The sequence below is a fragment of the Enoplosus armatus genome, chromosome 4 (assembly GCF_043641665.1).
Source record: "Enoplosus armatus isolate fEnoArm2 chromosome 4, fEnoArm2.hap1, whole genome shotgun sequence".
Lineage (NCBI taxonomy): Eukaryota > Metazoa > Chordata > Actinopteri > Centrarchiformes > Enoplosidae > Enoplosus > Enoplosus armatus.
This window is the reverse complement of record NC_092183.1, coordinates 3,126,148-3,154,001: the sequence shown is the minus strand read 5'-3', so window position 1 is coordinate 3,154,001 and position 27,854 is coordinate 3,126,148. Positions and strand designations below refer to the sequence as shown.

At 43.0% G+C, this 27,854-nt stretch overlaps 1 protein-coding gene across 1 annotated transcript; it reads right to left on the bottom strand.

Moving 5' to 3' along the window:
* Nucleotides 1–839: 839 nt before the first annotated feature.
* Nucleotides 840–22,202, bottom strand: prkg2 (protein kinase cGMP-dependent 2). Its single transcript, XM_070904073.1, has 18 exons — nucleotides 21,673–22,202; nucleotides 18,119–18,285; nucleotides 15,889–16,002; nucleotides 13,961–14,066; nucleotides 12,884–12,947; nucleotides 8,800–8,877; nucleotides 6,749–6,843; nucleotides 6,189–6,257; nucleotides 5,620–5,718; nucleotides 5,374–5,524; nucleotides 4,686–4,822; nucleotides 3,531–3,620; nucleotides 3,055–3,196; nucleotides 2,482–2,645; nucleotides 2,216–2,338; nucleotides 1,845–1,907; nucleotides 1,346–1,412; nucleotides 840–935 (listed from the first exon to the last, which is right to left on the bottom strand). The coding sequence occupies exons 1-18, from the start codon at nucleotides 22,191–22,193 to the stop codon at nucleotides 840–842; spliced, it is 2,346 nt and encodes a 781-aa protein (XP_070760174.1). The 5' UTR covers nucleotides 22,194–22,202.
* Nucleotides 22,203–27,854: the final 5,652 nt, after the last annotated feature.

The following is a 27,854-nucleotide window of genomic DNA, read 5'->3' as shown; positions in this document are numbered from 1 at the left end:
AGGAATGTAAAAACAAAATACCGTGACACAGGACACTGATCTGTTTCAAGACTTACTCCCTCCAAAGCAATATGAGATGAAGCTTGAGGAGGCCAGCCTAGTTATCCCGTTATTATTTCTGAGTAACTGGCCTGTAGGCTAATTTAGCAAAGTTAAATCTTTGAAACTACAGCAAAGCATCTCTGTTGGTGGTACAGTATGTACATTGACATTGAAAAGTTGTGTTTGCGGAATGAAAAAGCTATTTTTCTTCATGAATTCTAGGTTGTTGTAATTTTGGAACACTTCCAGTGCTGTTTTTGCTATGCTTTGCTTTGCACAAGTGCCCCCACCATCCAGAAAGGGTCAGTAATGCAGCAACAAGGCCTTGATTTCCCTCACCGACTTCCCACCCACAAACACTGCCAGCTGTGTTTGATTTAGGTGAGTGTGACACATGTGAAACATTTCTCAGCAGCAGATTGTGGAGAACCTCAGTAGCTTTTAAGTATTAGGGATTTTAGCTTTAATGCTAACATGCTACTACTACTGTACCATTATTAGCATTACGTTGTACTTGATTGGCTAGAGTGCCAGTCAGACATATTAACCAAAAGGACAGTGGTGGTTACATAACAAGCTGTTTAACTTCACAGTCAAACTCAAAGGAGAATTCTCCTTTAGCTGTTTGTTTGTGTTGAGACTGCCAATCGTAAGTTCAGCTACTGTTGGACCTGAGGACCTCCACCATGGCGGCCAGGGGTGAGGTAAGGTCACCCGAAAACCCACTTTGCCCGTTAAGTTTTGATTGTTAAGGTGTGCAATGGAGGGATAATAACATAAAGATGGAGCAGATGGTCTCAGAAGTCCATGTCCCAACCAGACAGCTCATCAGGAGGAGAGTCCTCATCAGGAGGGTAGGTGTCAAAGTAGCTGTGATCTGTCGGTCCGGTTAGCTGTTGTGGAAGAGAAGACAATGAAGGAGGAAAGGGTAAGAGATTGATTTCTTAAGATAACTCCCGAATTACTAACTCAGTTTTGGAATCCTACAGCAGTGGAAGACCATTTTTGGAGCACCTGAGGTTTCATTTTAAGGTAAATTCTTGCAGTGCTCATTCTCACAATCATCAATCAACTGATATCCCCTTCTGAGAAGCCTTCAGGAGCACTATAAATCAACAATCAGGGGTTCGCTGCTACATCTGCTGCCCTTGTTGACACGTGCAAAGCAGAACTTGAATGTTTTTTCCACTTCCTTTCCATGCGTGTTTTTCGTGAACACAATTAAAACGCATTTAATGGTTTAAATGCACATAGCATAGTGGTGCTTTTCACAGCAAAAGCTTGGATAAATATCTATACTTACTTCTCTTTTCAGTGGCGATGGTAAAGTCCTCGCCTTCAGTCCCTCCCAGTTGAAGCCGTTAAACCACCTTCAGACGCATTATAGAGAGCACATAAGAACATGTCAGTAAGTAAAGTTTGTACAGTGACTCTGACTCAGCCAGCACAAGCACATAAGAGACAAATGTTTAAAATCAAAGCTTGACACCAGCTCTTTCCTGACCGAGGTTACATGAAACCTTTGTGAACGTTTGCCTTAAACTTAAGCTTAAACTTGGTTGAAAGGAGTAGCGTGAATAGTGAGATGAAGAGTAAGTATGAAGACTGTATTAAGTCCTATAATGTGATAAGCCTTTTGAATATGTTTTGCGTCCCACTGCTCTTGTACAGTGTGTTCAGTGATTATCTAATTGTTGAGGTCATAAACCACAGGCCCACATTCATAATGTTCAATCAGTGCTAATGTGCGCAGCTAATCTTCCCACTGAGATCAGCAACAAAATGAGTCACTCCCTTCTTACCTATGCTTCTTGATATCAGTTATTCCATTTTTGAGGTTGCCCAGTCGCTCTGAGGGATTCCGCCTGTAAAGTAGATCAGGGTGGGAAATTACGTTTTTTAGTAGTTTTGCTTGCTTTGTTCGAATACTGGACATCCTCTTGATTTAGTTGCATATCTGGCTTTCAATTGAACTGAACACTCGAAGGCTTTTCAAACCCAGGACTGGACTGGATTGCTAGCCTAGCGTTTGTCTTCTCCGCTACACAATTTGTCAGGTCATCAACCATCATCAGATTCTGCTCTGAGAGACTTGGTGGCTGAGTGAAAGTGGAGGATTTACTAGCTACTAGCTTCATTTTTTCAATGTTTCTCCGCCTGTCTGATCTTGTACCTGCATAGCTTGCGAATTAGGTCTTCAGGTCTCTTGCTGATCTTCTTGGGGAAGTCCATCTTCTCTATGCCTTTCAAGATGAAAGTGTACGTCATCATCTGGTCACTCCCTGAGAACGGAGGACTGCGGGTCGGAGAGAAAAACAGTTTGTTTGAGCGTTTGATTTAGCTGAGGTCTGTCGGAGTGAAGCTTTTCAGAGAACTCTGTTAAAGTCAGAGATTACGAGGTGCTTTCCTCAGACTGGAAGCACCACATGCGCTACCAACCTGCCAGTAAGGAGCTCAAACACCAGGATGCCCAGAGACCAGAAGTCCACACTGAAGTTGTGGCCTTTGTTGAGGATGATCTCAGGGGCCACGTACTCCGGTGTCCCACAGAAGGTCCAGGTCTTTTGGCCACACCTGATCTTCTTGGCAAAACCGAAGTCAACCTGGGAAGGCAGAGTTGATCAGTTAACTCTAAAAAGTAATTTTGGAAACAGGAAAATATCTTAATAAATCTATTCTTATTGAGTAATACGTACTGGCTTTCTTTAGATCTCATAAAACCCCCCTGATGAGTACATTGTTTTATCGCCATCATTTTAGTACAACACTACAGTCAGTGTTAAGTTAAACAAGCCAGTCATTAAAATACGTAAAAGCTAGAAAGAGAACATTTGAGCCTTGTGACGTTGAAGCTGCTGGCTTGACTCCTTCCAACTACTAGAAACACACTCGTCATCACAGGGGATCAAACTCTTTACAATGTGGATCCGAGAAAAACGTCCTGCCAACTGTGGCTGTAGTTACTTCATGTTGTCAAGACAGAATATGTTCAGTCGCTGGCAGCACGCTCACCAGTTTGATGTATCCCTCAGTGTCCAGCATGAGATTCTCAGGCTTCAGGTCTCTGTAGAGGACCCCCTTGCGATGGAGGTAATCAAAAGCCTCTGTGACGCAACCGACACAGAATTTGGCAGTGGGCTCGTCAAAACTCCCCCTAAAGACAAGAAGCCAAACTTAGAGGTTTTGCTGACGAGCAGAGTCAGAGGCAGGAGAAGTGGTCTCATTACACAAATGCACCTGAACCACCGGCAGCCCTTATTCAGTGATTTATGACTGGACCTGAGATTCCTTATTGCAAGACAGGATGAATCCTAATGAGTCTCCTCATTAGATGGTAACCCAACAATAATACCAACACTTTAAGCAACAAGCCAGCAACACAACAACAATGCTGCCGGAATGATGTCATTTTACAGACAGCGAGCTAAATGTGCTGATGCGGGGGAGTTTTCAAAGATGTGACAGCATCAGTGGTCGGTCTGTCCTACCTGTCTCTGAGCAGACTCCAAATCTCTCCACCCAGACAGGCCTCCAGCAGCATATACACATATTTGTTATCCTTAAAAGTGCGATACAGTCTGGAGGAAGAGAAACACAGACAAGTTAAGCTTCAAAGTAAAAGGTTTCATGTAACCAGAACAACGGACGTGTTTGTCCTATCATTTAGGATCTGCGTTTGTCCGGTTTTTATTATATATTTATACTATTATTCAATTTCAGTATCAGGCTTTTGGTAAATTGGTACTCTCTGGTCTAACATAAGACTATTTTCCTGGTTGTAAAATATTTAGGGTGTAATCTTCCTGTTTAATTCAAGAGCAGTCACATTTAATAATCACTTGCTTAAATAGTTCACATTTCATTTGGTAAAATAAAGCATTACTCAGGCTTGATTTCCTACTATTAAACTGATAAACTACATGTGAAAAAGCAGCAGGGAGCTAATGATGCAAAAACAGATCATAAACAAATTAATTAGTGCGCCCCTGTGCAGTGGACTCATATTTAAAGACGTTATTGCTCAAATTATAGCTTAACGTGTGAGCTAATATGATATTAATTGACCCCTGTGGTAAAGCGTGACTTGTTAATAGTAGCCCAGGAGCATGTATAGATCAATCTCACGCTCAGAGACAGCAGAGCGGATGTTAACCGCTCCCACCACGCTGTCACCCTGCATAGTCTTAAGTCTTAGATCGCCTTACATCGGCCTTGAAAACAGATTAGAAATATGACGAGATAATAGTGAAAACACGTGAAAAAGGTAAAACAAACACAGAGGGTGTATGAAGGAGGAGGTCAGCAGGAGGAGCGTTTCAGAAGGTGAAGAATGGCTTTAATATCTGGGTCTGTTCCACTGAATACGGTGAAATTGGATCATCGTAATCTCACAAAAGGCAAAGAAAAGCTACTGCTGCGATATTTCATAACAAATAACTACATTTTCATAGCAGACGTCTCAATATCCCCTGCCCTCCTGTCCCACTGAGAAGACGTAATCTGCTCGAGGCCTCAACTGTGATCTCATCAAAAACTAATAAGCGCCGCGCTGTTTTCCCAGACTAATGGAGCCGAGCTTCATCATTTGGGATAAAAAAAAAAAGAAATGGAAATGTGTTTGGAGGCTGAGCAGGATGACTGACTTGACGACGAAAGGCGAGCGAGCCTCAGCGAGGATCTTCCTCTCCGAGTGGATGTGCTCTTCCTGCCGGTTGTCCACGACGTGCTTCTTCTTGATGACCTTGAGTGCGAAGGTGACGTCCTTGTCCTGCACCTTCACCTGCAGACGGAAACAGCAGGGTGGGATGTCACAAGATGGGTCCGTTTCACAACGTTTAAAGTCTGTCAATAGTCAGTTTCCCATATTAACATTAAAACTGGTTCTGCTGGCTGTAATCGTTCCTCCGCCGTACTGGCCATTAAAAGATCCCTTCCTAATGCGCTTTCAGTGTAAGTGATGGGGGACAAACTCTACAGTGGTATATGTACCAAAGTTTATCAGAAGCTAAAACACAGAATGTGAATATCATATACAATGAAATCGCTTTGGGATGGGATCTTTTAGTTTTTGGTTGGTTTGGTGGAAACACGTGACACGAGGCATCCATTATTTACTACATGAGGCACTATTATTTACTATATGACCTTCCATAAAAATATACCATTTGCAGTCATAATTACCTCTCTTTGTCTTTGTGAAATGGTATTTTGGCTAACTCTATGTGGCGTGAACGCAGACTTTTTTCATTAATTTCATTGATTACCAGAGCATTTTTTATTATTTACAAACTATACGAATAATCATTAACAGTTTGTGGATTCAGGTCTCACCAGTTCCACTCGTCCAAAGCCGCCGACCCCGAGAGTAGCGACGACCTCCAGGTGGTCGAAGGGCCTGGATGGAGGGAACACTGACACCATGTCCTTCAGCTGGATGATGTCTGGCGACAGCGGCTGGCTCTGGTGGCGCGACACCGACCTCCTGGATGGAGACGCAGACAACCAACCGATAATAAGTATGGAAAACGTTTCTTTAACGTTTAACCTAGCTTTTCATTCACGCAGCACTGCACCTACCTGGCATGCCTCTTCTTGTCGTCTCGATCGAGCGTGGCCACGTAGCCTTGGAGGTACCTCTGCAGCTCGTTGAAGGTGCCCACTGTCTGATCAAATGTCCTAGAAAAACAACAGCAGCACGTCAACAGGGCAACCACTGGAGTGTTGAATGAAACTTCATAACCTCAACTTTTGATTTAACTGAGGTGTCACACCGAGATAAAGAGATAAAGAATTACAGGAGGAGATGAGGAGATCCGTGTTTGCTTCATGAGGATAATTTAGGCAGCAACATTTTGTGTAATAATTCACAGAATGAAGAAAAGAACAACATAAGGTTGCCCAGCTCTGGCAGGTCACCTCTCAAAACTGCTAAAACACTTTTTATCATTTCTTTTTTGTCTGATTCTGAACTTCAATCATTTCCAACATGAGATGAGAGGGAAGGAAAGAAAAAACAAACAGGGCCTAAATGCTCTGGTCGAACAAATGACTGTAAATCTAATTAACTACTTGACAAGCTTCTGTGACAGAAGGAACAATATTTTGTGGGTGTTTGAAAACTACCCTTCAAATGTCAGAGTACTCACTCTCTGTCAATGACGAGGCACTCCACCCCGTTCTCCTCCGCGATGATATTAGCCGACCTGACATCATCACTGCAAGACACACACATTTCTGACTCCTGACATTGTTTTAATGATGATAATCCTAATTTCAGGATTTGGAGGGCAAACACCAAAGTGTTTTACAGGGTACACCGACAAAAGCACAAGAAACAAAATGAACTGGTAAAAAGTAGTCAGCATTTAAAGTGCATCCAGAAGCCACAGCTGTACTTCCTCTAAAAGAATCAATATGTGAACATACAAGTGATGTGATTACAGGTATGTTAATATAGTTAAAATGAAACTGCACTATTCCTTATTTTGCAGATTTTGAAAGGCTGCATATTCACCAGAAGCTTTTTTTCAGCCTGCTTCTTCCTCTCATTATTTTCAGTATGGAAAGCAGGTACTGATTTCCTGTGTTTGTTGTGGAGTTTTTCCTTATCTGAATCGAGGGCCTGAGGATAGTGGTTGTAAAACCTTCTTTCCACCCAAAAGTCAGTAAAATGACTGCTGTGGTGGTATTTGAGGTTTGTTTTTACCTTATAAGTGCTTTCTCTCCGAAGTAGTCCCCCTTCTGCAGCGTATTGATGATCTGCGGCACCTTGTGGGCCTCGGTGGTCTGGGTCACCTTCACCTGCACAGCACAGTTAGCACAGCACACTGCTGTCTCCAGGTCACTGCTGCAGCTTTTACAGGTGCTTTTTAAAATTGTCTCCAAATGTGTTTACATGCATTGTAAAGAAGTTAAAATTCAAAGAAATTAATATAACTGACACATTCAGTGTAAGAGTGTTTGTCGTGCTTGTCGCTCCTCACACTGTCGCCTGTTCAGCAGCAGTTTTCAACAAAAATACTCCGGCAGCACTGGATGTTGTGGAACTTCCTCTTAATTTGTGAGGCTTTAAAAACCAGTGGCCCACCCCGGTCGAGGTCAAACATCCCACTCGTGGCACCATCCTGCCGAAGGAATAGAAAGGCCGCGATGACGTCACAGCCGTAACGGCCGGGCATGTTTTAGCTAAGTGTCCCGTTTGACCTCAGTGACCTTCACTTCCCCTGTTTTTCCTGGTGGCAGGCACTCTCAGAGTTTATTCCCTCCCTGGTCAGGGGGTACGAGGGTGGGGGGTGGGGGGTAGAAGAGCCATTTCCTGTATTAGCCCCCTTCATCCTAAACAACATGTGTCTCTCTCTGGTTTGGTTAGCTTAGCGCTGGAGGAGCTGCTGTCTCACATCGGCTCATAATGGCATTTTGAGGGTCCCCTGTGGACGGCTCTGGCCCCTCTCCATCTCCCCTCGCTCCCCCGGTGTCAGGTTGCCGACTTATCAGACAGACAGACAGGCGGGTGAGTCATAGTCCAACACCCACACACTCAGTGTGACCAGCATCTTGTTTTGTTGGAGGTTTTGGCCAAAACTGGTCTGTTATTGAAGGAAAAATCATTTATTTTGTTTGTATTTTAACTGGCAGGATGACATACCTGCTATATCCATATACATATATATATATATATTTATATATTCATTGTCATATGCAGTTCTGTTTACACTCATGGGGGGAAACCCAATTGAAGGGGATAGAGGAGGAAAGGCTCCAGTGTCCTGCAAGACTTTGGGAGACTAGTGGTATTTCTGTAGCCATTCAACACTCGTGCTGACTGATGAGAACAGCCTTTTCTGCAAAGACCGGAGCAGCATCATGGTCAGTGCTGTAGAGGCGTCACACAGTATTGTCCAACCGAGGCAGTAGATATTTTATTGTTGTAAGGACAGGATTAAGGCTTGTGTCTCTGGCCCTAATGAGTGTCATTGTTGCAGAGTCTGAAAACGTCTCAGAAATCTCTGCGGTGCAGCCCCATGTGTGACATCTTATCTTGACCAAGAAGAACAAACACTGCAAAGAATTAGATGAATTTTCCTGTAAGAATTGAATATTTGCTATATTATAAGTTTCCTCCCCCAACAATTTTTATTCACTTCATTGTACAATCATTATGTTTTAGCCATACGAGCAGCGCGGCTCAACTTTGAGACTGAAATGTCTTAACAGCTGTTGGATGGATTGCCATGAAGTTTTCTACACACAGTCATGGATGAATTCAGGATGAATTGTAATCCCTTTGGTAACCCTTGGTAACCCAGATCAAACATTTTGTTAATCCAATAGGCTACTTTGGTTTATGACCAAATACCTGCTAAATGAATGACATTCCCATCAGCCTCAGCTGCACTTTGTGTTTTGTGCCACTAAGCAAGCATGCTAACATGGTAAACTAAGATGGGAACATTATACCTGCTTAACATCAGCATGTTAGCGTTGTTATTGTGAGCATGTTAGCATGCCGACGTCAGCGTCACAGACATGAGTACGTGGCTGTAGACGCTTAGTAATGTTTTCTGTGTAAAGGCAGTACATCTAACATGTAGTAGCTTTTAAACAGGTGACTGAGTTTGACGGTCCTGACATAGATCACAAGCTAAATGATGCTTGTGTGTGAGTGTGTGTGTGTGCGTGTGAGTGTGTGTGTGTGTGTGTGTGTGTGTGTGTGTGTGTGTGTGTTTGTTCATGTCAACAACGTATAAGACACATTACCTTTCCCTGTGCGATGATGTAGAAAGTGCTGCCCTCCTCTCCCTCCCGGATGACGTGCTCTCCCTTGTCATAGTATTCCTAATGGGACAAGGAGAGAGAGTGGGGTGAGGAGGGGGTGAGGAGGGGGGGGGGGGGGCAACAGTCAGAACTGAAGCATTACATTGATTTAACCATCGACCCGGCTGGTCTGATTCCTGGTAGCCGGTCCCCTGCGGGATGAGAGAGCTGGAGTTCAGCCATCAATGGTGCTTTGTCATTCAGAGCTTTTCAGCCCGCTGATCAGGAGGGGATTTTGGGAGCTCGTGGGATTAATGAAACATGAAATATAGGTCAATAGTATATGTTAATTATGATGTTTTTAATGTCTGTCATGAGGCCTTTAATGATCATAGTCATGGGATGAATTTGGTGTCCGGTTATACGGTCCGTTGCAAGAAATGAATGCCAGTATTCTCAGTGGCTAAAGCATAAAATAGTATCCTGATATATGATGACGGTGAACTGTGCGAAGTGAAGACCACTGCATTGCAAAATCATCCAAGTCCAAGTCCCTTATTTCACACATCAGGTCACCTGTCAGGAGTGTATTATCATCCTTATACCACAGCCACATGTCACAGGCAAAAGGAACGTTTGTGTTCAAATCATCATCCATGTTTGTAGTTTCACCAGTAAGAGTTAAATGGTAACATAGCCTGAAGCATCAGTATTGTTGCTATAGTTACTTGCAGATTAAATATATCTTTCACAGTGTGTTGATCTGATTATAACGGACACCTGTCCGCCAACCAGGGACAAGTAGTTCCTCTGGCCGTGGTATAAACTCTGGTCAGTTGCACACTCCGACACACTCCAGCTGGTGCAGAAGTTAAGATCACGCTTTGCCAGCTTCATAAAACAGAATGACACATTGAAATATTCTTGAATTAAACACTGAGGTACAGCATGTTCCCTCAGCCTGCTGAGCTCTCGTTCAGAGACGGATTCCTCCACTTCATGCTGTCAGTCACCCTCTCTCTCTCCACACCAAACCTAACACACCATCCCAACCACAGCGCTAAAGCCGGGCTGCTGAATCAGCGAGCTGCCAGATCGCCTTCCATTTTAAAGCTTTTAGGTGAAGAAGAGGAAGTGCAAAGAATGAAGGTGACCAGGGTGAAATGTCCTCTGGGACAGATGCCAAATTCCCACCGCTGAGACAACGGCTGTAATCCATTTGACCATAGAGGACTTTGGCGAAAAAGTGAACAAACAAATCAGAGCAACCACGCGTAAACATTCCCTGGTGTTTACTGTCAAAACTCTTGACACAAGTGGCATTTCCCTTGAGCGTCCGAGCTTGTTTACGTCCCGTTTACGCTTCAGGAGAGCCTAGTTTAACACCCGTCCGTGACAGCGGAGACAACATGCCAAAGTTTTGTTTATAAAGACTGTCTGGATGATACAGAGACTGTGCAGGGGAGCGACAGCATTTGAATTGAGTCTCATGTTTGTTGTACCAGGCTGCTGATCTTGAATCCTGAACTCGAGCCAAACATTTACCTTTTCAGGAAAGAAAGAGGACATTTTCACTCTTCATAAGATGCATCAAGTACAATCACATACATCCCCTTCTGTCTTGTCTTTACCATCATCTTGCCCTGATTTGGTTTGCTCATGCCGGTGTTAGAGAAAGCCACTTGTGCCCTGCTGTGTGTTGGGTTTGGCTGCAGTCGTCCTATTTTTGGCGACTGTCAATCGACCAGTCACAGCACATATTCAACTGCACGTCTCTCTCTGCTTCCAGTGACAGAAACACTAAAACAAGAGGAAGGACTAAACCTATTTTTAAGACCACCCCAGTCTTCAGCAGCCCCCAGGTGGACTGGTTTTCTCGTGCAGCTCCTTGAAAGCAACGTACTGCCTTCAAGGAGCTGTTGAAATATCAGTCATGACACGAGCATGAATGATTTAAAAAGGGGTAAAATATGACAGTTGTTACTTTCAGTCATCCCCAATTTGCAGAGAAGTGACATTTATGGACAAAGAGTGAAGAAAGTTTCTCAACAAGTGGTTGTAAGAGTGAGTTTTAAAAAGTTTAACTAGAATTTATACATACGTACAACATATGACCCATATGTTGTATGGTCCTAAATGATATGGTCCATATTCCATTTGTGGTCCATGTAGTGTCAAAACATGGCCTGCATTTGTGTACATTTGTGTTCATAATAACACAAATAACTGTGATAATTGGAGTCTCTGCTGGTTGCCTGGCAACTGTTTTTAAAGTTGGTTTTTGTCCAGATTAAATAAGCGAGATTTAACGTGTTCATGAGTGAGCTTTAGAGATTTTGTTACCATTCCACCTGTTTCCAGTCTCTGTGCTAAGCTAAGCTAACCGGCTGCTAGCTGTAGCCGTATATGCAACGGGTAGATGTGAGAGCGGTATTGAGTTAAGTAAACCTATTTTGTTCTTTATCATCGTCTCATTTTAAAGCAAAAGTTTGACATTTGGGGAAATGGTGGAGAGTTAGATGAGAAAATCAATACCGCTCTCATGTCCGTTAAATATAAGGCTACAGTCTGTTAGCTTAGCTTAGCCCAAAGACTACACAGCTAGCCTGGCTCTGTCTAACGGTAACAAAATCCACCTACCAGCACCTCTAAAGCTCACTAATTAACATCTTGTTTTGTTTAATCGGGACAAAAACTGAGTGGGGGTGTTACAGGGGGTTAAGTTTATGTGCTGAACTAATCGACACATATCAAACACATGCAGCGGTGCCTGCTCGCAGTGTCACGCCGGAACCCCATCTTCCAAATGTTAGCAAACAATGCATCTGCAAATGAGATATATTTAAAGGTTGTTGTGTGTATGTGTGTTTCCCTTCTAGTGGAATAATGCAATCATGAGACAAACATATTTTTTGTAGCTGCACCATGTTGCCAGATCAAAATTTCAAGCTTGCTAATACATACAAAAAAAAAAAGAAGCTATTTTAAGCTTTAAGTTAGCTTGTATGTCTTAGTCGCGACCACCACTGCCAGGCTGCAGCTCTCTGAGCTTGTCAGTTTGTGTGATGACAGTACAAAATATTTCACGCCAGGATCATGAGTGAAGTTGTTTTCATTTCTATTTTATGTTTTTACTTTCAACAGAGCTCCTTTTCTGCCACTGAAGCTTTCCAGTTCCAATTCCAATCAGACTGAAAACCTGACAGAGAATCCTAAAAACAAGGTACTCCGACCCCCCCCCCCCCCCCCCCCCCCCACACACACACACACACACACACACACACACCGACACACACCGACACTGACATACTATACAGACAAAAACACACAAAATTCCATTCCCCCACTCTTTGACAAGAAGCTTCAATATTATCTGGCGGATTCTCGACGAACATCTGCACCACTATTAGGTTACAGCCGCCCGCCCCCCCCCCCGAGAGGCAACAGAATCAGCTCCATCAGAAATGACTGAATAAGGAAATTCTCCCGTGGTGGAAAGTAGTGGGACGACCAACGATTGCAAAGAACGTCCTTGAAGTTTTCATTGTGAAAAGACGCTGAGGAAGGCTGTTTTTGACCCGAAGCTGACAAGCTCCGCTCCGTTTTCTCTTTCACTGTTGAAACACAACGCTTCTGGATGGAGAACTGGAGGAAGCCTTTCTCCTGCAGGTTTTAACACACCCACTTACGCACACATTCACTTTTACACACTTGCATGTTCTCACACCAAAAGCCTGTCACTCGCACATCTTTAAGAAATCACTCGTCCCCCGTTTGAATAAACACTTTCTGGGGCCTTGGTCAAATAATTATGGTAACAATATACAGCGGCCGGCGATGACAGGAATAATATCGGCTCTGTTCGTCAACAAGGTAATTTGTGAGGTCTTGCCGACTGGAGGTAGAAAGAATATGCTGACACGCAGTAATGGTATATGGCCAAATGGTAATGATATTTTGACAGCAGCTATCTGCGACGCTGGGGCTCCCAGGAGCTGCCAGAGGGTTGTGCAATACTGAGGCAATACAATGAAAAGTCAAATTGTCCCTCCAGTAGAAATATAGATAGCTTGACAGAATAACTTACCACCTCGAGGCAGTCCACTATTTTGCTTAGCTTGTCTTCTGGTAGATTAGCCAAGAGTGAAACACTGACAGGAAAGACAAAACACAGATGATGAACATTCATTTCTGCATGTTACCGTTTAATACAAGTGACTATACACATTTCATGTAGCACTATATTTCCTGTAGGACAATGTCACTGATGAACTAGGCTTGATCTAATATATGCTTTTATATACATTAGACCTCTAAAAAGAGGTCTGTGCTGGACTGTTTTCTCAATCTTACATCTGCTGCCCAACTCTGCAGCTCTGTGCGGCCTTCAGTTCTTGTTTTTGTTCTCCGCCACCAAGCTCACAGTTCAGACAAGAGATGGTGGAGACCATCCAAACCAGACTAAACCAGAGTCAAAATGTTATAAATACTGGGTTCCCATGTTGCCCTCTGTATCTGCTAAATGTGCGAGTATCTAACTGATTGATAACAAATTAGAACTTGACACCCAATGGCGTATAAATGATCTGTAGCTGTGAGTTTGTTTTAGAATGTTTCTGCCCCCTAGTGGTCTTAGATTGCTTAATACAGCTTTAAATGTAGGTATAAGTCGTTTTGGGTTTTTTTGTTATGGTGAGAAAAATTCCCTAGTTTATCCATGGAACGAAAATATATTGACTTTGTCCAAAATGAACTAGCCACTTTAAGATACACTTGTTATTGTGACCAACAGTGCCCCTAAATCCCAATTTAGTTTTTGGGATATTTGGCCAGGAATCTGAAAATCTGACCAACTATTTAATTATATATTAGATAGATTTGTGGCAGAGTGACTTGTTGACTGGCTACCAGCTGGTGGTCATTTTGTACCCTAACCATCAGATAGATTGATGTAGATGTTCGGTAACCATATTTCTACCATGTCCTCTAAAAAGTACTTGTTCTTAATTGGCTGGCGGGAGTCCATTAAAATTATATATCGTGCATCAAATCAGAGAAAAACAATTCTTCAGCTCTATCTTGCTCATCACTTTCTTTTATAGGAAAAGTTAGTTGTGCATTATCTCTTACAAGACTAGAAGGCGATGCTAGCTTATTGGCTAACCTTCGGAGGAAGTTGCGGTACTGTTCGTGGCGAGTCTCTGCCGTCCTCCTCATGATGTTCTGAAACACCTCCCGGTCCAAAGCCCACGTCCTCACTTTGTTCACCGCTGTAAAAGCAACATCACATCCATCAGAAAGTGGGGCATGGTCCAGGTTCTGACCTTTCAACAAAAAACTAGTTAACCTGTGTCCCTGGTTAGTCAATACTAAAGGAGCCACAGCTGTTTTCAATAGCAGAGTGTCTGGGGAAGCTTGTAGACTGATAACCATGATGGAGTGGTGCGAGACAACAAAAAAATGTTCATTTTCTTTTGCCCTCCTCTATCTTTCTTCCCATTTTGTAGTTTAATTACAGCCCTCTATCACCACAAAGAAATTATGTATTGTTTTGTTTTGTCAGAAGGACAAAAGAGGCGAGAAAAACACTGTTATCTGTCCTCTATCTTGGCGGTGGGTCACATCCAATCTACAGAAACTCAGAGACAGGCTTCTGTTGGTACAAGGAGGAAGTAGCTGTGAAAGTTTGACACACACCGGTAGCAAAGAAAGAGTTCCCCTTCATCCACTTCATCTGTTATCATGTAAAACCCACTCAGAGAGACTTGTCAAACTGTCAGTTCACCCTGACTATAGAGGTCAACTCAGTGTCCCTCCCCCCAAGGGCCACCAGTCAATTACTTGGTTAAATATACAAACCCGGACAAAGAGCACTCACATAGAACATGGTATGTGCCAAGGAGGTGAAAACCAATCAGAATGCAAAGCTGTGGATATCATGTAAAGCCTTTGTCAACACGCTCATGCAAAAGCTTGTTTACTTCAGCCTAATGACCTTTCTGATTCTCCTGCTCTCGCTATCAGGTGATTCCTCGGCTTTAAGAACTCAGATGAAGGTCAGAGAAGTGTCAGATTACATTCAGGGGGGCGTTGTGGGGACATAAGAGATGTTAAAGGGTGCTGGACAGGTTGGGAAACAAATGTTCATTAGTCACCGTGGCCAGAGAGACCATCTTTTACCTCATTTTCATTTAGTTTTTGCTGCTGTTTTCTCTCCAGAAGAAGCCGCTAGCTCAGCAACTAGGACGAGGACCCCTCACTGGCTTCCTACCCAACGATTACAGCCCAGGCAGAGCCCGTTTAATGATTAATTATTGCACACTGCTGTTCATCTTTTCTTTTGACTTATTTGCAAAGAATGAAGACACCTTTCAGTTTCACCTTTAGATCTTATTTGTGAGCCGCCTTTCAAAGCTCAACCAATGACCTGACATTGACCGAGAAATGCCCTGCTGAGAGCAAGATGAGATGTACCACCACTCATGTCTGGGAGGACTGTGTGGAGCAAGAGTCAGGATGTGTTTAGCCTAGCTTAGCATAAACGCTGAAAAAACGGGGGTGAAAAGCTAGCATGGCTTTGTCCAGAGTTCAAAGATACACCTATCAGAACCTCTAAAGCTCACTAATCGTCACGTCTTATCTGACCCGTACACAGACTGGTCGCCTCATGGTGACAACGAGACTCCAGGAAGTCACTGCTCCTGGTTTTTGTCCCATGTTGGGGTTCTTGGCTGTCCTTTTCTCTGAAGGAGGATACTTGCCAGTGCCTTCTTCTGTGTTAGAATACATAATTGACAAAGATCTTTGTCTTTTATATTTCCCAGCACTTTCCTGCTACCTGGCACAACTTGGTGACATAACCCCCACCCACCCCCCCTGTTACGGTGTGCACAGCTCTTGCTGCTGATCATATGTGGAGAGCCTAACTTCATGGAGCAAAGGTTTGAACTGGGACACCACTACGCTTCACGTGGATGCGCAGTCTGCAAAGTGGGGGGAAGAAACGGGACACAACTTTAGAGTCGCGTTGACGTTTGAGCATGTCTGCCACAAGGTCACAGAGCCGCAATGTACGAATGTAAAAATCTTTACCTCGCACTGATGCGGTCCGTGTGCAGTTGTACAGAATGGCTAATTCTCCAAACGTGGTCCACACCGTTATCGATGTGAGCAGTTTGTTGTGTTGAAACACATCCAGCTTCCCATCTGTAAATATGAAACAAGGACAATCAATAGTTTTTTTGAAACCCACATTTAGGACACAGATGAAGAGACACAGGAGACAGACACGTGCTACAGGCAGAATCGAAGGACATTTAAATTTCATTCACTTCGTTTAAGGACAAGAAAAGCCAGGTTACTCGTCAGGATCCTTTGGCTCACAACATTCATGATCTCACCAGCTGGTGGGTGTGGATACAGCCTGTAAAAAAAAGGCCGCTGTATGTTATCTGTCACAGAGGCTCAGTGGAAATAAGTACATGCAGACCTGCAGGTTTCATTTCCTGTGAATTTTAAGAGCCTCTTTGCAACATTAATTCTGGGATGTATCACAAACAATAACAGGAATAATTCCTCTTGGGGCCATCTCTGCTAAAAACCTATGCTATTGGCTTAAAACTAAATTGCTGAATTCTGTATACAGACATTAAAACAAAAAAAACAGCCCTGTCCCTTCTTCCTTTCCTCCCTCCTACCATCTGTGCCCTCCCACTGTTGCTGTACCTTCAGACATAACATGTATTTTTAGTCTCTTGGTCCGTCAGTGATCCTGAAATGAAATAATTTGCCGCACAAATTATGACTCAAATGAAAGACTTCATTAATGAGATTACAATCACTGGCTGCTGACGTCCGTGTGATTATTTCAAGGGCTTTCATTAGTGAATAATCATTAATCACGAGCAGTTTTAATACCTCAGTAACTATTCACATCACAAAAGCAAAAGCTGTGTTGGATTCAGTTTTGGTGGTAAAACATTTTTCAGAGTAACATCCCAGTTTAGATTCTGTTTGTCTTAAAGATTCGTCGTTTTAAAACAAGTAATGCATCATTCATGATGTTCGATGAATAGGTTTGGTCATGTTTGGACACATCTGATGGCGTTAGGACTACATTTGTTATAGTTACTCTACTGGAGAGAGTACACTACTGATCCGACCTGCTGCATTTTCACCGTCCGGGGTGAGAAATCGCTGTAACACCCGACAGCAGAACAAATACTTGGACATTTTGTCTGCGAATGGATAATTTCACCACCAACTACGCTGGCAGGTGGCCAACCATTGTTAAGAGGCCATGTGGTCACCTAAAAAACTTTGTTGCCTAGTTACTTTGAGAGAGTTGCTAGTGAAGTTTGGGGTGTACCGGTTTCCGTACATGAAAAGTTAAGCAGTAAGTTCCCTAAATCAACCAAAGAACAACCAACCAACCATTAAATATATTTATTTTTTCACTCTCCTGCCAAGAGCTGAGGAATCTAAACTGTACACACCTGCCAAAAATACTTTTCACTGGCCAAACTAATTAAAGTCTGCCTTTTTCAAAGAATAACATTAGGCTAGTTTCAAACTGGTGCAAAAGTTTAGATGCCATTAATGTGTGTAGAGCAGCGGGACCAATCAAAAGCTCGCTTGATGCAGAGCTGCTGTTTCGCTTTGATTTGATTGGCTCGTGGTCAGAGAGGATGTTTGAGAACGTACAAAGGCCAAAATAAAAGCATCTCAAAAAGCTACATGCCAGTGTGGCAGGTGACTCCTGCCAAATCCACTGCAGTCAGCACTATTTTAACTCAATGATTGGTCACTTAAAGTTTAGTCAAATGTAAGATGATACACACCGATTGGGAAGGATACACGCAGATAAAACAATAAGTCCTCGGGTTGATTCACAATTTTCTCTCTTTCTTTGATGGATTGTTGGAAACAAAAGGCCCAGTTTTGAGAATACGTGACACAAACTGTGTTTCCATTTACAAAACCACGAAAAGCGTTTAGAAGTTACACACAAAACTGAATATAAAAGATGAGTCGAGGCTGTCTTTTTATGTACGACTCCATGTAGACTTATGTAGACTTTCGGCCTCTCGGGTGAAATCTTCACGTGTGTCTTCTACGTGATTGTTGTGTGAAAAGTAAACTGTGTGAAGGAAAAAGGATTTTCGACATGATGTGCTTGTTTCGTCCCTTTAGAGGACGTTCCATCCATCCACCGATTTACACTCAACAAGCAGAGCGGAGGAACTCGTCAGCGCTCGTCTGAAGTGCTCAGAAAAAGCCCATTTCCTACTTTATGTCGGCGCTAAGGAGACGATGAACGTACCTGCCAGGACAAACAGATGGGTCCCAGGCTCCCCCTGCTTGATGACGTACTCTCCCTGCTGGTAGGTGCGCTCGTACATACACTCCACCATGTCTTTGATCTGCTGCAGCTCCAGCCTCTTCAGGTACTGGTTCTTGTTCAGGGCGTCCGTCAGCAGCTTCTTTACGCTGTCACGACAGCAGAGGAACAGTTAGAAATGTGACCGCTCACAGGAAGGATAGCATTTCGTTCATCACATGTCTGCCTTCCAGTTGTTTTTCGCCTTCAGCATGTTTTTGTCAGAGAGAGGTAGAAGTACATTCAATCAAGTACTGTACTTGGTGTAAGTACAGTTTACTAGTACTAGTACTGCAGCTTCTGTCTTTCCTTTCTTCTTTCCTTCTCGAGCCAAAACATTTAGTCCAATAATCCAATCAGCAACAGTTTTTACAATTAATTATGTGTTTTTAAGGAAGTACTACAAGTATTTTATTTGTGAATATTTTTCTTAGTCTTCCGTGTCAGTAAATTGTGAATCTTTGGGTTTTTGGACATCTAGTCGACAACAAGCGACTCAGATACATTGACTCCTGATATTTTAGACCCAATGATTCATCGGTAATCAACAGATGAATCGATATTGAAAATAATCCTACTTCTTTTCGTCTCAATGTCGTTCTTCTTTCCGTCTTTGTTTTTCTGTTTGTGTCTTTCTTTACTTTCGTTCTGTCCTTTCCTCTCTCCTTTCTTTTTGGTTTTTTCTTTCCTCCTTTCCATTTTCCTTTCCTTACTTCCTTTGATTTTTTTTACTGCTTTGCTTCCTCCTTCCCTCTTTATCTAAATCTTTCCTTCCCTCATACCCTGTTTCCTTTTTTTCCTTCCTTCTGTCCTTCATGTCCTTCTTTAACTGATCTAAAAACATAAAAACAAACTTTTTCACACATCAGCCTTCTTCACTATGAGTACTTTATCCTTGTATTTTTCCTTGTATGTTTTACTTACAGTACTTGTACTTTACTGAAGTAAAACATTTACTAGTAATGGAGTATGTTTCCATTGTCGTTTTGAGGTTTTCCTTACGTCAATGCTACGTTTAAGTACTTGTCCCGCCGCTGACTGCTGCTCTGTGGTACCTTCCTGAGCCCGCTGAGCCACCAGGACGCCCACATCCACATTACTCACCACGTTTTTAGTCTGCGTGATAAATATTTTGTCTCCTGTGAAAAGATGACTATTCGCAGCCTCTGGGCTTCTTCCGACAATGAATCAAATGAAACAGCGAAAACATAAAATCATCATGAGCTGTCAAAGTTCACCGTTGTGCATTTTAACAGCTGCAGAAAGAGGCCGTAAGAAGAAGACATCACTTCCTTTGGGGAGTTGTAAACCGAAGAGGTTAAGAGCCACGGTTGAATGCCAACAATAGATCATGAGACCGGGCCGCCGCTCAGAGAGGTGAGCGGTGCAGGTGGTGGGTGGTCTGTTTATCCACCTTATCGTGTGTAATAAATTATCACTTTGGGCTTCATAAAACGAGAGCAGATGACGTCCAGTTCTTTATTTTTCAACCCACATCCTTCTCCTCCCACCTAGCGGTGCCGTTACTCCGCCAGAGTCTGCAGCGTGTCACGTCGTCTTTCACAGAAGATGAATATTCTGTTTCAAAGCTGCAGGAGGGTACCAGACTGCCTCATTTACATTAGTTTTGGTTATATAATGCATGCAGGGCTTATTAGCAACATATGTTTTAAACATGAGGATCAGGTTGGGAGACGGAGAATCTGCATGTTCACATTTATTCACTGCAGAGCGCTGCATTCATGTTGTACTATATTAAGACCACTAACTGTGACAAAAAGCAATCTGGCTTTCATGTTGGGGAAATCTAACAAGGCTCACTGCTCTCATTAAAAAAAACCTTTTGTGTGACGGGGGCCACACATTAAAGATCCTTCAGTTGGATTTGATCGTAGTGGATCTCTCTGCACCTCGTCAGACCACCAACACAAATGTAGAACATGACTCTCGTTTTAGAATAAGCTCATCTCTCAGCACTTATTGTGTGAATGTCCAATCAGAGGAGAGAGCGGCTGCAGGGACGTGGGCGGCGTGTGTCGACTGGTCTGCAGAGTATTAGAGCCTCGTTTCTTCAGATTTTTATTGGCTGTTCCTGATCCAATGAGGAGCTTCTGTGGGTGACGGCTGAACCTGAACTAAAGTCAGTCTGACACTGATGCTCTGTCTTCAGGCTTGTTGTCAGGTTGAGGGTGTTGTCTGTCGCCCTTTGAGGCAAATTTGTGATTTTGGACTGAATAAACAAAATAGAGTTGACTTGTAAAAACAGTCAAAGAGGGTTTTTCAGAGCTGATAAAGTCCAGTTGTCTCTACTTCTAGAATATGCTCAGACCTCTGAACATACAGAACCCAACCTCTCGTTATCACACGACAGAAGTACAGCATTTATACCAGTATGTAATACGCTGTAAAGAGTTGCTGCGACGTTAAAATGTGTTAAATGTGTAATAGAGCAACCACTGCTTCACTCCCTGATGCCGAGCGAACATTATTTTGTTTCTGAACACTTTCCAAAAGGGCTCCTTTCTCTTACTGAGCAGAAAAGTAGAATTAAGTGAAACTGAAGGAACGTTTTAAAGGAATAGTTCATAGCTCATCCGCTTCCTGATCGATACCGCTGTCATGTCTGTTCGTTAAATACGAAGCTGCAGCTAACAGGCTAAAGCAGGGGGGACACAGCCAGCCTGTTTCTGTCCAAAGGTAACACAATCCCTCCTCCCAGCGCCTCTACAGCTCACTGATTCACGCGTTATATCGCTGTTTCCTTACGAAAACCAAAGAGCAAAGGGCTCATCACACACGAGCTTAACACTCAGTCCTTCAGAGGGCTCTGATGGTTTGAAAGATCTACTTCTTTTCAATCTAAATCATCCTTAATGTCGTTTCTAGAGGCTCGAAGCCTTAACGTCCCCACGAGGCGGCATTTCGAGATCAACTTACTTCCTTAATTTGATATACTTCCTGTTAGGGGGGGGGCGGGACAAACTGTAACACAGATGGTTAGTATAAATCAGTTGGGAGAAAGGTAATTGTTTTTCGTGGGAGTGGTGGAGCTCCTGTTTCACTGGAAAGAAATGTTTATTTATGGCTGTTTATACCTGCTGGTACAGAGAAAATCACTTTTTTTGATTTAGGTAATAAATGATGGAAAAATGACCATCGCGTGCCGTTAGTTAGTAGTTAGTTAGTGTCATTTCTTTAAAAGAGAAAAAGACATTTTTTGTTTCATGATAAAACCAAACCAACACCACATGGCCAAAAGTATGTGGACACCCAAAGATTACACTTACGTCTAAAATATTAGTGAATACTGCGGCATTAAGATTTCCTTTTACTGGACCTAAAGAGGCCAGACCATACAGAAAGGGGTCGTCCATTTACTTTTGGCCATATAATGTGTGTCAGCACTGAAAGATCTTGGACTAACTCCTTCTGCTGCCTGCTTTTTGAACCTTTATAACTTCTCTCTGGCCTCACTGTCCCCTCTTTGAACATCTCACCTGGCGTCCTTCGGTACCCGGGCCTTCTCGAAAGAGAACTTAGGCAGGCCGCTGGAGTCGTAGGTCCTGGACGTGGGTTCGGCCGACACCCCGGCTTTGGCCCCTTTCCTTCTGTTGAGGGTTTCCTTGATGCGAACGCTGAGGTTGGGGCTGCTCTTGCCGCTGGTTTTGATAGAAGGGTTCCTGGATGCCAGACCAGCAGAGGCTCCGCTCTGGTTCTTCATCACGTCCTGCAGCTTGTTGAGCTGGATGCACTTGTTCTGCAGCTCCTCGCTCAGCTCGGCCAGAGCTCGCGTCTGTCTGGCCAGCTGCTCCTGGAGACCTTTGATCTGCTGCTCTTTGGCACAAAGCTCCTCATCCCTCCTCTTGCCCTCGCGCTCCAGCTCGTCCACTCGGGCCCTCAGGGAGTCCAGGGGCGAGCCTTTGAACCCTCCACCGTTGTCTTTGTGGGCTCGGCTGTTGGAGGCAGAGGGGCCGTCTGCGTGTTTGTAACGCTTTGATTTCATCGAGCTGTTCCCCATCTTGTCGCCTGAAGAGAGACACTCAAAGTCAATATTTGCCGAAATGATTGAAGCGTTATCACAGAGAGGTGAACTCTTCCAGCAGCACGGTGACATTCAGCACGAAGAGGAGGAGGCTGGGAGGGAGGTTTCAGACAAAAGAGCTGACGCTGCGAGGAGAGAAAACTGGAGAAAGAGAGGAGAGAGAGCAAATCAGTATATAACGCTCAATGCGTGTGTCTTCTCCATTTATTATTCACAAGGCAGGAAGTATTACGTTACATCAACAGTCACTCCCTATCTGCCGGCAGCAGAGACGGACAACGCTGCTCAGAGGAAAGACAGTTTACCAAAAGAAAAAGAAAAGAACTTTAAGGTTACAGCTGCACTCTGACGCTGAGTGATCTGTGAAGTTTCTGTCCACATAGTAAGAGAGAAAATGTGGGAGAACAATCCTGTGTTTGTTGTTTGGGAGCGTCGCCCACTCACACATACAGTAGACTTCATTCAGGACATTCCTGCTGAGTGGATGTCTGATCACACTGTTCTCCAACACTCTTCTGAAAACCCGTTTCCAACAGATGACTGTGACCCCCCCCCCCCCCCCCCCCGACTGCTTCAACTCTGACAAACTAAAAGGATTTCCAGAAACAGATTTTCTGACAAACTGCGGAGGACGTTTCGTGTTAGAAGAATATTCCCAAACTAAACTGGTTCACTGATTGAGACATCAGACCCCCCCCCCCCGGAGGCTCGTGCACCTGCCTCGTCACTGTCCCCCTGCTGACCGAGGCTCTGGCTTCTTACCTGCGGAGTCTTCGGACGGAAGGATTCCACAGAGGAGACGAAGCGTTTGCACACTGGAGCATCCGTAGAGCGCGCGCGTCCATCTGCAGCACCGCCCGCATCCCCCCCCCCCCCTCTGTCCCTGCCTCCCTCGCGCTCTCTGTCCTCCTCGGCTCCGCGCGCTCCCGCGTGCGCGGCAACCGGTATGATTGGCAGGTCAGGTGCGCGCGACGCGGACCCCGTTTTTTAATGAATTAATCAATTTATTTGTACAACAGTGACGTATTCATGTGTAAGGATGCTAGGAACTAAAAAATGAATATACGGCTGAAATACTTACTGATAGAAACTTTTAACATTTTGACAATTTGTTTTATTAACCTTTATTTAATCCATTGAAATACATTATAAAGATTTCTCTGGAGAGTTCTGGACAAAGGCAGCGAAATATGTTTATAAAGTCATGAATAGCAAGCAGAGTCTGTAAAGGGCCAGAGACAGACACGTCATCACACTGTGACGACGAGACAAACATTAAAAAGACATCAGAGGAAGATGGAGGGTGATACGGAGCAGAGAGTCATGTTTGGATGTCCGTGTGTGTGTGTGTGTGTGTGTGTGTGTGTGTGTGTGTGTGTGTGTGTGTGTGTGTGTGTGTGTGTGTGTGTGTATGTGTGTGTGTGTGTGTGTGTGTGTGTGATGATGTAGATTTTACAGAAAGGAAATCAGCTTCTGCAGAAATGAGATCGAACTGCAGATGCTTCCGGACAGAAGGAGCGACATACATACAAGCTCTATTCACCCCCCCCGGAGGTCAGTGCAGACTCCAGGAGTCAAACATGGGGGCTGTTTTAGAGGGAAAAGTGATATTTGAGATGTCATCAACAGCCTCACGAATCCTGCCTCAAGCCTGAAGTCTAAGCAGAGAAGTAAATATCCATCTCACCTCAGGGAGCTTCCTCTGTAAAGTGAGTAGAAGTACTAGTAATAGTAGCATTTAATATACTTAATATGCATTCAAATCTGACACATGAAAACTATTTTAAACCAGGGTTTGGAACTGTTTCACCATAAATAGCTAATAATGTTTTCACTGAGAGACGCTAAAACTCAATCAAACAGATTAGAGATAGTTGAAACTCAGTATGTCTCGTTTCTCCTCTCCTGGTCTCCGCATGGTCGTGTTGTGCGTTTGTCTAGACCCAGAGCTGCAGAACCGATCCATTGGTTTTCCCTCTGTGTTTGTCTGTGACGCCGGTCTGAGCTGCCCGGCCTGCAGCAGATTTTATCGACAGGCGCAGAACAACAATGGCAGGTGGCCAAACCTGATTCATCTGCAGCACTCGGACCACAACAAAATAATCCAGGTCACTGACTCCCAACATGAGCCCACGAGAGGAATCTGAGAGGCTGGCGGACGATCTGAGGACAGAGTTCGAATGAGCACACATGTTTACACTGAAGGCATTCAGCTCGACTCTGTCGCGCATGCCTTCTCCCGGTGGCCGAGTAGATCCTCAGCCACTTGCTCAAGGGCATTCTGGCATGACACGTATTCAGAGTGGAAGAATTGACTGTTTTGGCTGCTCCACGGCTCAGTTTTTAACCCTGCGACCTCGCAGCCGGCAGATCTGGGTCTAAACCAGCTGGCTTTCTGTTTGCATTTGCATGGTCTCGTGTTTACGCGTGTTTCCTCTGGTTGTTTACTGTGTTTACGTTCTTAAAGTGCCGGTTATCTGACAGGATATTACACTATATGGTTCGTTTAGTGGCAAGATGACATCATTGATTTATGGTGAGATTCTGATGAGGACACGTTGCTCAATAGTTTTTGACCTCCAGTTGCCAGTTTTCATATTCGAAATGTCTCTAATTGTTATAGCAAGGCATCATTTTAAAGTTGAGTGCAGTGGTTCCCCCTGAAACACACCAATGTCTTGTCCTGTGACCCATTATCATGTCTGGAAATGTAAAACTGTTCAGTAATTCACGAGAAAATAACATTTAAGCTTAGAGGAAGGTCTGAAGAGTAACAATATGATTCATGTACGTAAAATATACGTGTGTTTCTGAGCCCAGGTGGTTCCGAAAAACTGGTTTAGTGTGACTTGTTTGTTTAATGGCACTGTTGTTCTTCAGATACCGTATTAAAGTACTGCACGTGATATATTTAGTGGTATTTAGTAGAGGTTTACTGGTGTCTTTAATATGATACGTGTGTTTTCTAAATGTTACACACACTGTTTATATTACAGCAACTTTCTTTCTTAATAGTATTTGTTTATATATATGAGTACATCATAATGTATGTTGTCATGTTTAACGCTGGAGTATCTCAGTAGTATGATCGTGTACTTTATTTTGAAAACCATATTGTAGGATGATAGTGCTGTACAGGAGCATCACTGCTGGATTCAGGGAAACGTTAACGCTGAGCGCCATCGAAGAGGAGACGTGTTGCACGCTGTTCAAGCTTTAGCAGCATGTTAAGCCTGATGTGATCGTGACAGCTCTGCTTTTGCATGAATGATGGTTGATTTAATAACGATGATTGTTTTTCCTTCAGATCTTTGTGTATTGTCGACGTGTAGTTCAGGAGCCATCACTGTTGGTTGCATTAACTCCATTTGGTCACTTGGTGGAGCCAAATATGTATTTTTATTTTCTGCCTCTATGCAGAAAAAAACGACCACATCACATCACTGACTTCCTCAATTATTGATTGTGATTGATTTGTTTTCTAATTTTCTAATGTTGTCCCTCCGTATATTTATGATTTACCTTCAAGAAAGTTCTGTAAGTTCTGTCTTTTCTATGTTACACCTTCAGTAAGTCTGTTTCGCGTAGGTTTGTTTGATTAATACTGAATTATGTCGTTACGTCACTTTGTCTAACATTATTAATTAAGCTTCGGCTTGATTTGATGATTTGGTTCAGGCTTTATATGTCAGCGTTTAGGTAATCAGTGCACGGCAGATCCAGATTTTGAATGCACCTCACCAGCTTTCTGTCGTACTGTGTGTCTTTCCAGCAGCCTGTTCCTGTGTGTTGTAAAGTGCCAGAGTCCAGCTGATCTGTGGTGCTTCATACCAGAGGAACCAGAGAGGCCATCCACCTGTCTCACTGCTGCTCTGACAGGTTTGCAGTGTTGCTTTTAAACTTTTTGACACATGGCTTAATTGAAGAGCACCAGAAACAAACCTACAGTGTCTCAGCTGAGGGATTTTACAGTGTTTGTGACAAATAATAGTAGTGCTGAATATTAATAACATTGTTTTTTATCATGTTTGTCCATCTGTAGTATCCAGTATAACACAGATCAGAACAAACAACTCCCAAGGATTCAAAATGAACACATTAATTTACTGTGAAAAATTAATGGTATAAAGCCTTAAAGGTACACGTCTTAATTTCTGAGTTACGTTCAAGTGTCACTCCGCTGTGTGTGTGTGTACGTTCAGTCTGTTAAGTTTACCCTGATCCTCCCTTTTCCCAAACAAACACAAATGGGTAACGCTTTATATTAAGGTCCTTGTTATAAGCGTTGGTTAATAAGACCTTATAAGATATGCTTATTAACATTATTATGCATTAATAATAGCATTCAATATGTTTAATGTTAGATTATAAGACATTTATAAGACATTTGTAGACTGCTTAAGACTTAATAAAAGCCTTATGTTGCCTCATTAAGGTTAAAAATCTTTTATTAGGATCTATCATAATAATAATGTTAATAAGAATCTTATAAGGGCCTTATTATCTATTCACTAACGCTTATTACAAGAACCTTAATATAAAACGTTACCTACCTTTTTTTTTTGCAGTTTGATCTGTAGCATGTGATCAAAATAATTTTAAATACACTAAATTGACTCTGAGATGCGGTAGAAAGCTTCAAAAAGCTAGTAAGTGAACCCATGAGTTTAGATTTTAGTTTTCTGTTCCCACACGTCGAGATTAAAGTTAAACAACATTTAAAAACATTTAAAAACACAAGACATTTAACAAACCCCACAGAGTCACTCCATAATTTTAAACATTCTTTATTAACTCTCTCTTAAACACTACTAATTCATTCATAAACGGTTCCTCTATTCCATTTCAACAGTCCAAATACAAATGAATGAACACAGGGGGGGAAAAGAAACACAGTATGTACACAATAAACCACAACAGCACTCTGTGTTGAGGGAGGAGCAGTCAAGGCAAAGCAGACGTCAGTCAAAAGTGTTTAACTTCATACTCTGAGATAGTACCTTGAAAAATAAGTGTCTCATACAAACTTGTATAAAAAAAAAAAAATAGTTAAGCCAATATCTGAGTACTACTTAAGCATGTTATGTACCTAGTACAAAATTAAATAACAATAAAATAATAGTAAATATTGGCATGAGGACATAATGTGACTACACAAATAGATTTATAAATAAAACAAATATGGAGGAAACTGTACTTTTAATAATAATGTGAAAAATAAAAACATAAAAAGGATATTATTTAACATGTTTAGGGTTTAACAGAAATCCTCAGTTCACATTATTCAACCACACGAAATCCATTCACGTTTCTGACCGAACCACCAGGGGGCAGCGCAACCACACATCTTCTGCATGAGAGCAGGAACAAAAGGGGGAACTGTGAATGGTACGAATGGTAGCCAACAGCCTGGCTTATCTTCTCAGCAGCAGAGGGCTATTTTAACACTGATTATCAGGAACAATAGGAAACACACTATCATCACACCTCCCATTTAAGCTCACTGCTAAATGCCTCAGTATGCTTCAAATGGAGTGATGGCCGGGGCGTCCGACAGCGTCTTTACACCCCCAAATTCCTGCGTCAGAGATGTGGAGGGTTTCAGATGCTGCTCAACCACACGAGAAACACTTGGGT